The following is an 18,352-nucleotide window of genomic DNA, read 5'->3' as shown; positions in this document are numbered from 1 at the left end:
AGGATTCAACATTTTCCGATCCTATGTCACATCTTTCTAATGATTTGATGCCATTCGTTACTAGCAGAGCCACCCCACCCCCTCTGCCTAACTTCCAATCCCTCTGACACAATTGTAAACTTGGACATTCAGCTCCCACTACAACAATCCTTCAGCCATGATTCAGTGATGGCCGCAACATCATACCCAACAATCAGTAAAAGTGCAACAAAATCATCCAACCTTATTTCTTATGCTCTGTGCATTGAGATATAACAGTGCTATATTTTCTACGCTTTTTGATTCTGCATCCCTGATGCACTGATACTCACCCTGCTTGCTGCAATTTTGTCATATCATCTGCTTTCCCTTCCAGTCAGTCTGGCTGCATGCCATCTTTCATTTTTTACCATCCGTCTTATCCTGAATCCCTTCATTTTGGTTCCCATCCCCCTGTCAAATTAGTCTAAACCCTCCTACAAATGAGAAAATCTGCATATGCCAGAAATCCAAGCAACACACAAAATGCTGGAGCAACTCAGCAAGCCAGGCAGCTTCTATGGAAAAGAGTACAGTTGACATTGTGGGTAAGGACCCTTCTGGGTCTTTATGTTGGTTTGTTAATTTATACCCTCCCCAACATCACTAAAAAAACATCTCTGAGAATATTGGTTCCCCTCAGGTTCAGGTGCAATTCGTCCCTTTTGTACAGGTCATACATCCCCCAGAAGAGATCTCAGTAATCCAAGAACCTGAAGTCCAGCTTCTCAGCCACAGATTTATCCGCCAAATCATCCTGTTTCTACCTTCATTAGTGTGTGGCAGAGGTAGAATCCAGAAATTACTACCATGGAGGTCCTGCTGCTTAGCTCTTTGCCTAAATTTCTAAATTCTCTCTTCAGGACCTCTTTGCTTTTCCTTCCTATGTCACGGTAGCAATATGTACCAAGACATTTGGCTGTTCTCCCTCCCTCTTTCCCTTCTGCACCACGGATCTACGCTCAGTTCCACTAACCTGGTCTCCATGACATTCCTCTGGGAGGTCATCCCCACAACAGTATCCAAAACAGTATACATATTATTGAGGGGAGTGGCCACAGGGTGCTTTGCGCTAACTACCTATTCACTTTCCCATTCCTTCTCCTGAGTCATCCAACTACCCGCCTTCTGCAACTTGGGGGTGAACACTTCCCTGTAACTCTGACTGGTGACCTCCTCACCCAGTTATCACGCAACTGGCAAAAGTACTAAGTAACTATTTAATTCAGCAATTCTATTACAAGTGTAATGTAAAGTGTGAAAAGATATTTTAGTTACTTATATTTAAGTAATGCGCTGCAAGGTTTCACTGCTAATGTAATGGTTTCTCTGTAGCAGCAATGTTTGGGTTATGACTAGAGATAACGGGGCTTTGGAATGTAGGGTTATCCAGTGAGAGGGATGTCGTTCCTTCTTGTGGGTCTGGGAGCGGGATTTCGCAGTCTTTTGCCGGGGAGAGATGAGGAGAGAAGACGTAAATGGAGAGTTGGTGGACCACCAGACGGAGTGGACTTGGAGCAAGGGTCTGAAGGGCAGCGACGATCGGAGGAGGTCGATGGTGGACGAACAGCCTTATTAGTGAGCTCCAACATTTGCACATTAAACTGTTTCATGAAAATGGACCCTTTCCTTTTTTTTTCTTTACTAACCATATAGTCAAATTGAGAATTATAAATCTCAATCGTTTAATCACATATTGTGTACTGTTTGTTGTTTCAAGGTACTGATTTGTAACAGGGGACACATCGTGCAGCATCCACCCAAATGAGATTTCTTAAGCTTGACCAGGCCAGGGTGCTATCACCCCCTAGATTAAGCTGCTAGCTGAAGTGAGAGTTACATTTACAAAGTCAGTACAGTTACATGTTAAATTGTTAATATCATCTAAAGATTTGGCACTTCATGCGAAGTTGTGTAAAGGTTATTCCTTTGATTTATCTTTGCTGAATTTTACAATATGATTTAGACTTAAAATGTAAAATTTTAGTGTAAACTACTGATCTTAAATGATATAGCTGACCAATTTATTTAAGATGTTTACATGGAATACTTCATGCATGACGTATGGTTTTTTTTCCCCTTTCTGATCAAGTCTCACATTACCCACATACTCATTCAATTGACAACCTCAATTTCTTGTGTAGGCTGGATTGCTGACAAAGTGTACTGTCTAAAGAGCTTGGATGGACTGAACAAATTTCCACCAAGAGTCAAGTTATTCAGGAAAACGCAAGAAGCATTTTTAAAACCGATAATCTTGACACACGTGCAAGCTAGTTAAAGTCTCTGCTTTAGTAATTCAACAAGTACACAAGGTACATAACTTTATCATACCATGCATACATGTAACTGGAAGCTAACCCTGACATGACATGTGATAAAAAAAATCTTTCCACTTGAAAGCAGAAAAGGATAAATTCGTTTCAGGGATGCAGTTCCATAGATTGAGCAAACAGCATTGTACCTCAGTTGACAACAGTTATAATTACAGGCAATTTATTTAAATGTTAGTTATTCCAACTTAGTACTAAAATGGGATCTGGCAAAGATGCCTCTAGTGGTTGCAGCAGAATTGGAAAAGAAATCAGCTGATTACTATCTGGCAAGCCTTTCTCAAATTATGTGTGTGGACATTACGACAAAGGACAAAACGCGCATTAGATTCATGAGTGTACACTCAAAATGAGCTGACCATTAAAATGGATTATCAAATATTAACTCACATTCATTTTCATCAGTAATAATTACCTGGTTATGGTTTAGGAACACAGCTATCAATACATCAGCAGTCACCAGTTTGCACAAGAAAAAATAATGCCAGTGACACAGCTCAAATCAGATATAGGTTTCCCCCGCTATCCGAAGGTAGAGCGTTCCTATGGAACGGTTCATAAACCGGAATGTTGTAAAGTGAAGTAGTAATTACCATTTATTAATATGGGAAAAATTTGTGAGCGTTCACAGACTCAAAAAATAACCTACCAAATCATGCCAAATAACACACAAAACCTAAAATAACAGTAACATATAGTAAAAGCAGGAATAATATGATAAATACACAGCCTATATAAAGTAGAAATACTTTTCTACAATTATTGCCGCACTGTCCACCGTAGTGAAAATCTCACGCAAGCACTCTCGGCAGAAACACTCTCTTCAGTAACCTTTAGGCTACGAAGCTGCCAAATCATACTAAATAACACACAAAAATACACAGCCTATATAAAGTAGAAATGTGTGTACAGTGTAGTATCACTTACCGGAATCGAGAAGTCAGCGCCGAGCACACTGATGATGGTGTGTTAGGCTGAGTCAGAGGTTGGGGTGGCGCAGTGGTCCCCAACCTCCAGGCCGCCAACCAATACCGATCTGTGAAGCATGCAGGGATGCACTGGTAGCCAGGACGCACCCAGCACATCTTTAAGAAAAAAGCCGAAATAAACAAGCTAATCAATTAGTGCCGCCCGGCACCTAATTAATTAGCATGTTTATTTCGGTTTTTTCTTAAAGATGTGCTGGGTGCATACGGGCTACCGCTGCATTCTCCGCGGCAATGTATCGGCCCACGGCTTGGGGGTTGGGGTGGTGGGACACTGGGGTGTCATCTCATCGTCGTCTGTTTCCATCAGGGCAGGCAGGTCATCTTCTCCTATGTCTGCCTGCCTCCATGACAAAGGTCGAGGTTCGTCGTCTGCTGTGGAAGACTTGAAAAACGACAGTATGCTTGACTACTTAGCCTCGCGCATTTTTCTATCATACAGTTCTCTGTAAGCACTCAAGTCATCTTGCAAATATGCCCTAAACCTCCGTACCCTTTCAAAATTAAAGTTGTACTTTTCTGCAATTATTGCAGCGAAAAGCTCATGCAGTTGCTACATGTTCAGTTCCTGGACGACTTCACTTTCCATCTGTTCGCTACTGCATTCGGTTTCAATTGTTATCCTTTCCTCTTCCAATTGCATCAGCTCTTCATCTATCAGTTCTTGGTCATGGGATGCCAAAACCTCTTCAACATCATCTTCGTCAACTTCCACAAGCCAAACTCACTCTGTCCCTACTTCGTTCACCACAATTGAAATGCTTAATTATGTCTAGTTTTACGCCAAGTGTAACACCCTTACGAGCTCTTTTAGGCTTTTCCAATCCCTTAGAACTCTCTTGCTAATGGATGCTCAAAATAAATCGACATAAAGCACAGATGCGCACAGGCACGTGTTTAAGCGATGCCGGCTGGAATGTAGTTCCGGGGGAGGAGCTTGGCTGCTCAGGGCGCGCACTGCCTTTTATCGCGCGCTGCTTTTTTTGCGTGCTGCCTTTTCTCGTAACAGTGAAAACACCTTCTGTTAGCAAAAACAGGTAACTAATATAGGTCTTTCGTAACAGTGAGGTTTCATAAAGCGAACGTTCGAAAAGCGGGGGACGCCTGTACATTAAGCCACATAACAATGTTTGCTGTGGGAAACCAGTTGCAATATGCTTATACAACGTTTAACTGATGTTGTTCAAGAAGAAAAAAAATGTTCCTCAGCAATATCAGTGCTCTTTAGGTAAGCTCTAGTTTCCTACTTCTTTGACTTCAGTCAATCTACAGAAAAACTGAAGAACAAACATAGAACACTACAGTACAGGCCCTTTAGATCAAGATGTACTGACTGTTTAACCTACTCTACGATCTAACCCTTCCTTCCTACATAATCCTCCATTTTTCTATCATCCATGTGTCTATCCATGTTTTAAATCTCCCTAATGTATCTGACTCTACCACCACCCCAGACAGGACATTCCACATACCCACCACTCAAAAAAAAACAACTTATCTCTGCTATTTCCCCCACCCCCATACTTTCCTCCAATAACCTTAAAGTTATGTCCCTATTTCTGCCCTGGGAAAAAGTCTCTGGCTGTCCACTCAATTTGCATGCCTCTTAAGAACTTGGACATGTTAATCAAGTCACCTCTTATCCTCTGTTACTCCAAAGACAAAGCCCTAGGTTACTCAACCAATCCACAAAAGACATGCTCTCCAATCACGCAATATCCTGGTAAATCTCCTCTGCACCCTCTCTAAAGATTCCACATCCTTCCTACAATATTCCAAGCGTGGTATTATTGAGCAGCAACATTTTTCGTTGTTTTGAACTCAACCCCCCAACTAAAGGCCAACACACCATACACCTTCTTCTTAATCCTATCAACTTGCGGGGAACTTTGAGGGAACTCTAGGCATGGACCCAACATCTCTTTTCTCTACACTGCTAGAAATCCTACCTGTATTCAACCTGCTAGAGTGAATCACTTTACACTTATCCAGGTTGAATTCCATCAGCCACTTCTCAACCCAGCTCTGCATCCTGTCAATGTCCTGTTATAACTTGTAATAGGGAGGATTTAAACTAATTCAGCAGGGAGATGGGAGCCAGAATGATAGGGCTGAGGAAGGGGAAAGCAGAAATAAATCAAAGATCGTGTGCAACAGAGATTATAGAAAGAACAGGCAGGAGTGGAGGTTTAATCAAAGCCAGTTGCATGAGTTACAGGGCAATAGAGGTGTGATGCAGTTAAAACAGAAAACAAATACTGGACTGAGAGTGTTGTATTCGAATGCACGCAGCATAAGGAATAAAATGGACCATCTTGAAATTCAGCTGCAGACTAGCAAATATGACATTGTGGCCACCTCTGAAACTTGGCTAAAGGATGGCTGCCATTGGCAGCTGAACGTCCAAGGATATATGGTATATCGGAAAGATAGGTTAGTAGGCAGAAGGGGTGGTGTGGCTCTGTGGATAAGATATAACATTAAATCATTGGAAAGAGATGACATAGGATTGGAAGGTGTAGAGTCTCTATGGGTTGAGTTAAGAAATGGCAAGGCAAAAGGACCCTAATGGCAGTTGTATGCAGGCCTCCAAACAGCAGCCAGAATGTGGATTACAAATTATAGCAGGAGATAGAAAAAGTTTGTCAGAAAGACAACGTCATGATAATCATTGGGGATTTTAACAGGAAAGTCGATTGGGAAAACCAGGTCATTAATGGACCTCGAGAGAGAATTTGTAGTATATCTGTCTTTTTAGAGCAGCTTGTTGTTGAGCCCACTAGGGGATCGGTTGTGCTGGACTGGGTGTTGTGCAATGATCTGGAGGTGATAAGAGAGCTTAGAGTTAAGGAACCCTTAAGGAACAGTGATCACAATATGATCGAGTTCACATTGAAACTTGAGAGGAAAAAATAAAATCCAACGTGTCAGTATTTCAGTGGAATAAAGGAAGTTATAATGGCATGACAGGGGAACTGGCCAAAATTGATTGGAAAAGGATATTTGCAGGAAAGACAGCAGAACAGCAATGGCTGGAGTTTCTACAAAAAAAATGAGGTAAGTACAAGACAGATATATTCCAAATAAGAAGAAATTTTCAAAGGAAAGAAGGACACTACCGTGGCTGACCAGTGAAGTCAGAGCCAAAGTAAAAGCAAAAGAGAGGGCATACAAGGAAGCCTATGTAGTGGGAAGATAGAGGATTGGGGAGCTTTTAAAAACTTGCAGGAGGAAACTAAGAGGTCATTCAGAAGGAAAAGATGAATTATGAGAGGAAGCTGGCAACTAATATCAAAGAAGATACTAAAAGCTTTTTTAAGTATATAAAGGGTAAAAGAGAGTCAAGGGTAGATATACGACCAATACAAAATGACGCTGGAGATATTGTAATGAGAAATGCAGAGATGGCAGAGGAACTGAATGCGTATTTTGCATCAGTCTTCACAGTGGAAGATGTCTGCAGTATACCGGACATTCAAGGGAAGTGAGGTTTGTGCAGTAAAAACTATGACTGAGAAGGTGCTCAGAAAGCTTAATGGTCTGAGGGTGGATAAATCTCCTGCACCTGATGGAATGCACCCTCGGGTTCTGAAGGAAGTAGCTGGAGAGATTGTGGAGGCATTAACGATGATCTTTCAAGAATCAATAGATTCTGGCATTGTACCGGATGACTGGAAAATTGCAAATGTTACTCCCACTATTTAAGAAGGGTGGGAGGCAGCAGAAAGGAACTATAGTCTTGTCAGCCTGACATCAGTGGTTGGGAAGTTGTTGGACTTGATTGTTAGGGATGAGATTACAGAATACCTGGAGGTACATGACAAGATAGGCCAGAGCCAGCATGGTTTCCTGAAAGGAAAATCCTGCTTGACAAACCTACTGCAATTCTTGAAGGAAATTACAAGCAGGGTAGACAAAGGAGATGCAGTAGATGTGGTGTACTTGGATTTTCAGAAGGCCTTTGAGGTCGTGCCCTCTAGCATGGGTGGAGCAATGGGTGGTCGGCAGAAAACAGAGAGTGGGAATAAAGGGATCTTATTCTGACTGGCTGCCAGTTACCAGTGGAGTTCCACAGGGGTTGGTGTTTGGACCGCTGCTTTTTACAATGCATGTAAATGATCTGGACTACGGTATTAATGGATCTGAAGCTAAATTTGCCGATGATACAAAGATAGGTGGAGGAGCAGGTAGTGTTGAGGAAACAGAGAGACTTAGATAATTTAGGGGAATGGGCAAAGTGGCAAATGAAATACATTGTTTGAAAGTGTATGGTCATGCACTTTGGTGGAAGAAATAAACCGGCAGACTATTATTTAGATGGGGAGAGAATTCAAATTGCAGAGATGCAAAGGTACATGGAAGTCCTTGTGCAAGATACCCTAAAGGTTAACCTCGAGGTTGAGCCAGTTGTGAAGAAGGCGAATGCAATGTTGGCATTCATTTCTAGAGGTATAGAATACAAGAGCAGGGATGTGATGTTGAGCCTCTATAAGGCACATGAGACCACACTTGGAGTATTGTGTGCAGTTTTGGGCTCCTTATTTTAGAAAGGATATACCGACATTGGCATTGGAGAGGGTTCAGAGAAGATTCACGAGAATGATTCCAGGAATGAAAGGGTAACTGTATGAGGAACATCTGACAGCTCTTGGGCTGTATTCCCTGGAGTTCAGGAGAATGGGGGGGGGGTCATAGAAACATTCTGAATGTTAAAAGGCCTGAACAGATTATATATGGCAAAGTTATTTCCCATGGTAGAGGATTCTAGGACAAGAGGGCACGACTTCATGATTGAAGGACATTCTTTTAGATGTGGAGAAATTATTTTAGTCAGAGGGTGGTAAATCTGTGGAACTTGTTGCCACAAGCAGCTGTGGAGGCCAAGTCACTGGGTGTATTTAAGGAAGAGATAGATAATAATCTAACACACTATCCACAACTCCACCAACTTTGTCATCTGCAAACTTACTATCCCACTCTTCCACAAAGCCATTTATAATATAATGAAGAGCAGTGGGGTCCCAGAACACATCCCCGTGGAACACTACTTCTCAGTAACCTCCAAGCAGAAAGCGCTCCATCTAAAACCACCCTCTTCCTTTTCTGGGCAAGCCAATTTTGAATCAACTCACATGAGAAAATCTGTAGACACTGGGTGAGGGGAGGGGCTGAAATAAAGAGCTGGAAAGTTGAATGGTGAAGGAGATAAAGGGCTGGAGAAGTGGGAATCTGATAGGAGAGAGTAAAAGACCATGGAAGAAAGGGAAGCACTAGAGGACGGTGAAGGGCAGGTAAGGAGATAAGGTAAGGGGGGGAAAACAGGAATGAGGAATGAGGAATGGCAAAGCCTTTACTCGAAGTTCGAGAAATTATGTTTATGCCATCAGTTTGGAGGCTATCCAAACAGAATACAAGGTGTTGCTCCTTCATCCTGAGTGTGGCCTCATTCTAGCAGCGGGCGGCCATGGACTGACATGTTGGAATGGGAACGGGAAGTAGAATTGAAATGGGTGGCTACTGGGAGATCCTGCTCTTTTTGTGTCGGATGGAGCAAAGGTGCTTGGTGAAGCAGATTCCCAACCCGGTGCTCCCGGTGTAGCCTCCTGTATATCAAGGAGACCCAATATAGACTGGGAAACCGCTTTGCCGAGCACCTTTGCTCCATCTAACACAAAAAGCAGTAACCTGGAAAAGTAGGAAGATGGTGCAAGAGCCTCAGGACCCACACCACCAGGTTCAGGAACAGTTTTTAAACCCTCAACCATTAGACACTTAAACCAGAGGGGATAATTTCACTCACCCAATCACTGAACTGTTCCTACAACCTTTTGGCTCACTTTCAAGGACTCTTCATCTCACATATGATAGTTATTGCTTATTTATTATTACTTCATTTCTTTTGTATTTGCACAGTTGGTCTTTTGCACATTGGTTGTTTGTGCATCCTGTTGGGTAGGGTCTTTCATTGATTCCATGAGATATGATGTACAGTTGTCCCCCGCCTTCCAAACGTTCTCTGCATCCTGTTGGGTAGGGTCTTTCATTGATTCCATGAGATATGATGTACAGGTGTCCCCTGCCTTCCAAACGTTCTCTTTACGACATTTTGCTTTCACGAAAGACCTACATTAGTACCCATTTTCGTTAACCAAAAGAGGATTTTCGCTTTTACGGAAAAAGACACTCGCTTTAAACTTGTGTTTACCCGAGAAAGACTACCATGACCATGAAGCCTTGCGCGGGCAGGTGTGTGCGCATGTGTGACGTGCGAATGCGTGTACATGTGCATGCGTGATGTGCATGTACGTCTGAATGCGTGACGTGCATATGCATGTACGTGCCGATTTTTTTGGGGAAAAAAATCGATTTTGGCTCAAACTTCCCGATTCTGTTAAGTGAAACTACACTGTACATACATTATTTCTACTTTATATAGGCTGTGTATTTATCATATCCTGCTTTTACTATATGTTAGTGTTATTTTAGGTTTTATGTGCTATTTGGTATGATTTGGTAGGTTATTTTTTGGGTCCGGGAACGCTCAAAAAATTTTCCCATATAAATTAATGGTAATTGCTTCTTCGCTTTATGCCATTTCAGCTTACGAACGGTTTCATAGGAACGCTCTACGTTCGGATAGTGGGGGAAACCTGTACCTCTAACAAAGCCAAAATGACTATATCCATGATCAGGCTAGGCTTCTCCAAATTCCATCTAAAAATCTCATCCAATAATTTGTCAAACACTGAAATAATTATACTCACTGGTCTACAACTCCCAGGGTTATCCCTACTGCCTTTGCCCCCTTCAATCAACTGGTGGGACTCCCGTGGCTAGTGAAGGTACAAAGATAATCACCAAAGGTAGAACAATCTCTTCTCCCATTCCAAATAGCAACCTGGGGTATATTCCCACCTTGTCTCAGCTATTTATTTATCCTAATGTTTTTGAAAAGTTCCAACTTATCCCCTTTCGTAATGTTGACATGCTCTAGCTTATAAAACTGCTTTACACTGTCCTCATAAACGTCATTGACTCTCTGAGTGGTGAATACTGAAGCAGAGTATTCATTAAGGACCTCTCTTACATCTTCCAACTGTTTCCTCTTATCCCTGATCAGTCCTACCTTCACTCTAGGTATCCTGTTCTTCATGTATATGTAGACTGCTTTGGGATTCCTTAACCTTACTCTCCAAGGCCTTCTCATGCCCTCTAGCTCACAAGTCCATTCTTAAGCTCCTTCCTGGCTCCTTGTAACTCCAAGGGCCTGTCTGGTCCTTACTTCTGAAGCTTAAAGTAAGCTTCTTTGTTTCTTTTGACTAGATGTTACATATCAACCATGGTTCCTTCATTCTACCATTCTTTCCCTGTCCCAATAGGACAGACCTATCCAGAACTCCATACAAGTGCTCCCTAAACAACCTCCACATTTTTATTGTGTATTTCCCTGAGTACATCCATTCTCAATTTTGGTCCCAAGTTCCTGCCTAATAGAATCATAATTCCCCTTCCCCCAGCTAAGAAAAACTATATGGTAGGAAATAGTAATTTTGTGCACAAAATTGCAATGCCAACATCAGAAGAGAAAGTGGAAGCTAGTTGGTAAAACAGCAACAGTACCCTAACCATAAATGATTAAATTTTATTTTGCATTATATTAAGGTTTAAGTAATTATTAGCGAGGGAATAAAACATAGAACGGTACAGGACAGCACAAAGCCATTGTACTAAATTTGTGGCGACCTTTTGACCAAATCCAAGATCAATTTAACCCTTCCCTCCCCATAGCTCTCCATTTTTCTTTCATGCATTTACCTGAAAGGCTCTTAAATCTCCCTAATGTATCTGCCTCCACTACCACTCCAGGCAGTGTATTCCAAACACTAACCATTTTATGTGCGAGAAACCTACCTCTGACATCCTGCTTCTATTTCCCACCAATCACCTTAAAATCATGCTCCCTCATATTAGCCATTTTTGCCCTGGGAGAAAATGTGCTTGCTGCTCACTATCTACGCCACATACCTTGAACATCTCTATCATCTCTCATTCTCTTTCACTTAATAGAGAAAAGCTTTAGCTCACTCAACCTATCCTCATAAAACATGCTCTCTAATCCAGAGTTACCACATGGCCCATGACTAATAGAGGCCAACACACACCATATGCCTTTTTAACAACCCTACCAACTTGTACAGCAACTTTCAGGGACTTGTGGGACATGGACCCCAAGATCCCACTGTTCCTCCACAATGCTAAGAATCCTGCTGTTAACCATATACTCTGCCTGCAAGTTTGACCTTTCAAAGTGAATCCCTTCAAGCTTGTCCAGATTGAATGCCATCTGCCATTTCTCAACCCAGTTCTGCATCCCATTGTAACGTACGACAAATCTCTGCACTATCCACAACACCATCAACCTTTTTGTTCTCTGTAAAACTTATCAACCCATCTTACAACATACTTGGTATATATGTAAATAATAATGTAGGTCGCATCTGGCATTTTCCAGGTAGCGGACGACTTCCTCCCACGCCGTTCTGACGTAGTTGGAATTCGCGTACAAGGCAAGTTACAACAGTGGTTTGCCATTGCCTTCTGCCGGGTGAGTTGTTTTTTTTCCCCTAAGAGATCACCAGCTCTTAACCCCGCACAGATGGAAAGCGTGCCGGGGGGAGCCGGCTGGGTTTGAACTTCGGAACCTCTGCCCTGCAGTCCAGCGCTGATGCCACTACGCCACCAGCCATATATATGTGTATATTGTGTTATTTGACTAAATTGAGGCATTTAGATGAACCATTTAAGAAGATTGCACAGAAAAAGTAGTGAACTACTTTGTGCACATTCTGGTTGAAAATTACAATCCTTTCCATTCTTTTTACAATTAACTCAAATAAAACACTATTTTAATCTTCAAACAGTTGTAATTAATATATGTTTAGATAAATTTTTGATGTATAATCATTCTATAAGATCCACTATTTACCATGTAAAACAGGACTTAGCTACTGGCAATAAAGAATCTGAGACCACATGCAGATCCAGTTAAGAAAGAGAGCACTGAAAAATGTTGTTGCAAATGACAAATAAAAGGTAGCCCAATCGGTATGCATCAAGTTGGGTCAACAATGCAAGTCTTATCACTTGAAAGAGTATGGCACAATTAAAAAACCTTATTTATTCTCAAAGGAAAAAAAATACACTAAAACTAACAAAATTGATGTCCCAACTCAATAAGCTTAGAATATTTGGGACACTACTTGATTTGGTGGTAGTCCTTCAAAATAACAAATACGGTAGCTTCTGATGCCAAATCCAGATCTAGCTCAAAAGATACAGTCGACGTTTCAGGCTGAGACCCTTCGTCAGGACTAACTGAAGGAAGAGTTAGTAAGAGATTTGAAAGTGGGAGGGGGAGGGGGAGGGGAGATCCAAAATGATAGGAGAAGACAGGAGGGGGAGGGATGGAGCCAAGAGCTGGACAGGTGATTGGCAAAGGGGATATGAGAGGATCATGGGACAGGAGGTCCGGGGAGAAAGATGGGGGGGGGGGAGAACCCAGAGGATGGGCAAGGGGTATAGTCAGAGGGAGAAAAAGGAGAGTGAAAGAAAGAATGTGTGTATAAAAATAAATAACGGATGGGATACGGGGGGGGGGGGGGGAGATGGGGCATTAGCAGAAGTTAGAGAAGTCGATGTTCATGCCATCAGGTTGGAGACTACCCAGACGGAATATAAGGTGTTGTTCCTCCATCCTGAGTGTGGCTTCACCTTTACAGTAGAGGAGGCCGTGGATAGACATGTCAGAATGGGAATGGGATGTGGAATTAAAATGTGTGGCCACTGGGAGATCCTGCTTTCTCTGGCGGACAGAGCGTAGGTGTTCAGCAAAGCGGTCTCCCAGTCTGAGTCGGGTCTCGCCAATATATAGAAGGCCACATCGGAAGCACCGGATGCAGTATATCACCCCAGCCAACTCATACGTGAAGTGTCGCCTCACCTGGAAGGACTGTCTGGGGCCCTGAATGGTGGTAAGGGAGGAAGTGTAAGGGCATGTGTAGCACTTGTTCCGCTTACAAGAATAAGTGCCAGGAGGGAGATCAGTGGGGAGAGATGGGGGGGACGAATGGACAAGGGAGTCGCGTAGGGAGCAATCCCTGCGGAAAGTGGGGTGGGGGGGGGAGGGAAAGATGTGCTTAGTGGTGGGATCCCGTTGGAGGTGGCGGAAGTTACGGAGAATAATATGTTGGACCCGGAGACTGGTGGGGTGGTAGGCGAGGTCCAGGGGAACCCTATTCCTAGCGGGGTGGCAGGAGGATGGAGTGAGAGCAGATGTACGTGAAATGGGGGAGATGCGTTTGAGAGCAGAGTTGATAGTGGAGGAAGGGAAGCCCCTTTCTTTAAAAAAGGAGGACATCTCCCTCGTCCCGGAATGAAAAGCCTCATCCTGAGAGCAGATGCGGCGGAGACGGAGGAATTGCCAGAAGGGGATGGCATTTTTGCAAGAGACAGAGTGAGAAGAAGAATAGTCCAGATAGCTGTGAGAGTCAGTAGGCTTATAGTAGACATCAGTGGGTAAGCTGTCTCCAGAGACAGAGACAGAAAGATCTAGAAAGGGGAGAGAGATGTCGGAAATGGACCAGGTAAACTTGAGGGCAGGGTGAAAGTTGGAGGCAAAGTTAATAAAGTCAACGAGCTCAGCATGCGTGCAGGAAGCAGCGCCAATGCAGTCATCGATGTAGCGAAGGAAAAGTGGGGGACAGATACCAGAATAGGCACGGAACATAGATTGTTCCACAAAGCCAACAAAAAGGCAGGCATAGCTAGGACCCATACGGGTGCCCATGGCTACACCTTTAGTTTGGAGGAAGTGGGAGGAGCCAAAGGAGAAATTATTAAGAGTAAGGACTAATTCCGCTAGACGGAGCAGAGTGGTGGTAGAGGGGAACTGATTAGGTCTGGAATCCAAAAAGAAGCGGAGAGCTTTGAGACCTTCCTGATGGGGGATGGAAGTATATAGGGACTGGACATCCATGGTGAAAATAAAGCAGTGGGGGCCAGGGAACTTAAAATCATCGAAAAGTTTAAGAGCGTGAGAAGTGTCACGAACATAGGTAGGAAGGGATTGAACAAGGGGGGATAAAACCAATTCCTCCGTCTCCGCCGCATCTGCTCTCAGGATGAGGTTTTTCATTCCAGGACGAGGGAGATGTCCTTTTTTAAAGAAAGGGGCTTCCCTTCCTCCACTATCAACTCTGCTCTCAAACGCATCTCCCCCATTTCACGTACATCTGCTCTCACTCCATCCTCCCGCCACCCCACTAGGAATAGGGCTCCCCTGGTCCTCACCTATCACCCCACCAGCCTCCGGGTCCAACATATTATTCTCCGTAACTTCCGCCACCTCCAACGGGATCCCACCACTAAGCACATCTTTCCCTCTCCCCCCCCCGCTTTCCACAGGGATCGCTCCCTACGCGACTCTCTTGTCTATTCGCCCCCCCCTCCATCCCTCCCCACTGATCTCCCTCCCGGCACTTATCCTTGGAAGCAGAACAAGTACTACACATGCCCTTACACTTCCTCCCTTACCACCATTCAGGACCCCAGACAGTGCTTCCAGGTGAGGCGACACTTCGCCTATGAGTCGGCTGGGGGATATACTGCGTCCAGTGCTCCCGATGTGGCCTTCTATATATTGGCGAGACCCGAAGCAGACTGGGAGACCGCTTTGTTGAACACCTACGCTCTGTCCGCCAGAGAAAGCAGGATCTCCCAGGGGCCACACATTTTGATTCCACATCCCATTCCCATTCTGACATGTCTATCCACGGCCTCCTCTACTGTAAAGATGAAGCCACACTCAGGTTGGAGGAACAACACCTTATATTCCGTCTGGGTAGCCTCCAACCTGATGGCATGAACATTGACTTCTCTAACTTCCGCTAATGCCCCACCACCCCTCGTACCCCACCCGTTATTTACTTTTATACACTCATTCTTTCTCTCATTCTCCTTTTTCTCCCTCTGTCCCTCTGACTATACCCCTTGCCCATCCTCTGGGTTCCCCCCACCCCGTCGTTCTCCCCGGACCTCCTGTCCCCTGATCCTCTCATATCCCCTTTGCCATTCACCTGTCCAACTGTCCAGCTGTCCAGCTCTTGGCTCCATCCCTCCCCCTCCTGTCTTCTCCTATCATTTTGGATCTCCCCCTCCCCCTTTCAAATTTCTTACTAACTCTTCCTTCAGTTAGTCCTGACGAAGGGTCTCGGCCTGAAACGTCGACTGTACCTCCTCCTAGAGATGCTGCCTTGCCTGCTACGTTCACCAGCAACTTTGATGTGTGTTGCTTGAATTTCCAGCATCTGCAGAATTCCTGTTGTTCTAGCTCAAAATATATCCACTGTGGTTAAAAATGGCAGAAATTCAACACAAGTCACAGAATGCAATATCTTGAACAATTTTTAAAAATCTAGTTCCATAGTTTACATAATTAATATTGCCCTCAGGTTTCAAAAGTTACACTTGATTGGCAAAGTAGTAGTAACATAGTACGTGCACACTGACAGTTCTCAAAAGCAATTCCAAAAACAAAATTCCAATTGAATGCGATACAAAATGGCAAATAACCAGTAAATCAAGTATAGTTCACTTCAAAACAATAAATCTAAGGCATAAGATCAGAAGTTCTTTACAACTTTAAACTCTTACCTTCACAAATACGATCGAGACGTGCTCGCTTTACTTTGTGTTTGTCCATAACAGGCACAGACATGAGGTCAGAGGTCAGCACCAGGATGACTGAAGGTGGATTAGTTTTGTATCCACACCAAAACTGGAGACAGACATCAAAATTCACAGGTTTCAATATCCCAAAATCTCCTGATGGCCTGTTTTGTTTTAAATAAAAGATAAACATTTATATAATCTCTAGCAGAGGTAGAATTTCCACTGCCTTCAGTTCCCAAAGGCAGTTCAGCCAAAAGGCATTTTCAGAACACCAGGTGACATCTTAATATACAAAAATGATAATTTCCCCCATTATGCTGCAGTACTCACTCATTCTGAACCTATCCTGCATTTGTCCAATTCCCAAAGAATATGCAATAGTACAGTAGCATTTATGTGCTATGTTAATGTACTTTCCCTTTTACAAAGGGGCACATTAATAAGTGCAACCTACATCCCTAGTTACCAATCTACACAGATAATACAACCCAGGATAATTCCAGATAGCATTGTTCAATTCTGAAGTGATTTACATTGCAGGCTGAGTTGACCTCTCATTTTCCACCCTCCATAAACTTGAGTTCATCGACAACTCTGTTGCAAAAACTAACTCAGAGGTAGGGCATGAGTGATTTTAGGACAGGAAGGCAAAGATCAGTATGGTTCTATAGGGCTTAGCACTTGGTTCCTTGATGACAATTCTCCAAGACAATTAAAACCAATACACGACACTTTTGCCTCCTTCCTGTCAACACTTTCAGTCAGTCCTCTATTTCTTAATATTTCCATTCTGATGAAAGGCCATCAAACCAAAATGTTAACTGTGCTTAAGGCACAAAACACAAGAACAGGGAGGTTATGCTTGGATACCGCACTCAGACCACAGAAGAATTACTGCACACATTCATCACTTAATGTGATTGCCCTGTAAAACGCAAAGTTAGATATACTACTATGTTGGTAGGATCAAAAATAACAGCAATTGGATTGGATAAGCTTGCCTGTCCTCTTTAGAAATAAGGGGCGGCTCAGGGGAGATTTAGTTGAGATATATAAAGTTGTGGAGCCTAAACCGAGTTCCCACAACAGAGGGTTCAAAAACCAGAGGATATTGATATAAACTAGTTGGCAAAATCATTGAAGAGCAGGGCTGGAGACCCAATGCTGAAAGGTAAATAAAGTTTGGTAACTTATCACCATGATATACTTCTCACTCCTACGCTCACCAATGCTGGCACTGATTTTCCTAACCTGGCAACATCACTACTTTATATCTGGTATTCTCATGTTTTATTTCTCTTATGTCCTTCCTACCAACAACCTCCTCTTGTACAACTCTCCATGGTTTTCCAAATTGAACTTTGATAATGTCCTATTTCCTTCAGTATCCAATAGTGACCATGGCTTCATCTATCTAAGTGCTAATTTCCAAAACTTCCTTCTTCTAAATTCTCTTTAAAAATTTACTTCTGAGCATACTTTAGTCATCTGTCCAAGAAGCCCTGGTATTAATTTTATCTAATACATCATCTTCGTCTGAACTCCTGCGCATTTCTCAGGACTTTATAATAAAAATAGAAGCTATTACCTAAACATTTAAGAAAAAGTTAACTGTAATTTGAAACCAGACAAGGGGAACAGATAAATTGGAACCATCCTAGACTTATTCTATAACAATCACGTGCCTTTGACCTTGACGTGGTCACTAAATCAGAATGATAATGTGCTTCACCAGAAACTTCAATATGTAGCTGGCACTTCAGGTTGAATTGTTATATTCAGAAAGTTCATGTGCAATCTAAACATGTATTTCAGGAAGGCTCTCCCAGAATATCTAAATTTGTCAATGCTTGAATAAAGCACGGCCCATGCTTCCACACTTAGTGTCAATAAAATTTCAACACTCCTTTCAACAAAATATTGATTTCTTACAAGAGCCAAACCATTTTGAACAATGGGCTGGTGTATTTTTGTGGCAAGCTATTCAACTAAACAGGAACAATACAGCTACACCTATTCCATCTCACAAAAACCCAAAATAAATTCCACTGGTTAGGAGGTAATTCTAGCTAACCCCTTTCTTTGATTTTGGAAAGATTTGTTGGGACAGACAGGGAACACGGAGTTTAACACAGCGACTCTGGATCTTCTTTGACTCAGATGTGCTCCTCCTACCTACAAGCTACTTTGCCATCGCTCCATTACCTTTTCGAATATGATTGATTTAAATCTGGAGTATTGCATACAAAATCCTGGAGAAACTTGGCAGATCAGGCAGGATCTATG

At 42.9% G+C, this 18,352-nt stretch overlaps 1 protein-coding gene across 3 annotated transcripts in view; it reads right to left on the bottom strand.

The window, feature by feature from the left end:
- Nucleotides 1–18,352, bottom strand: part of LOC134349403 (C-terminal-binding protein 1-like) — a 155,350-nt gene that overhangs the window by 107,261 nt on the left and 29,737 nt on the right. The window contains exon 3 of one of the 3 annotated variants that reach the window (XM_063053656.1): nt 16,049–16,227. The exons of 1 other annotated variant lie outside the window; for it this stretch is intronic. In XM_063053656.1, the coding sequence (XP_062909726.1) occupies nt 16,049–16,112 (64 nt within the window). In that variant the 5' untranslated portion in view covers nt 16,113–16,227. The remainder of the gene's footprint in view (nt 1–16,048; nt 16,228–18,352) is intronic. One more of the 3 variants, XM_063053657.1, reaches the window with a different exon arrangement.

Source organism: Mobula hypostoma, chromosome 7 (genome assembly GCF_963921235.1).
Source record: "Mobula hypostoma chromosome 7, sMobHyp1.1, whole genome shotgun sequence".
In the NCBI taxonomy this organism is placed as follows: Eukaryota; Metazoa; Chordata; class Chondrichthyes; order Myliobatiformes; family Myliobatidae; genus Mobula; species Mobula hypostoma.
The sequence above is the reverse complement of the archived record's forward strand: the minus strand, read 5'-3'. Positions and strand labels throughout refer to the sequence as shown.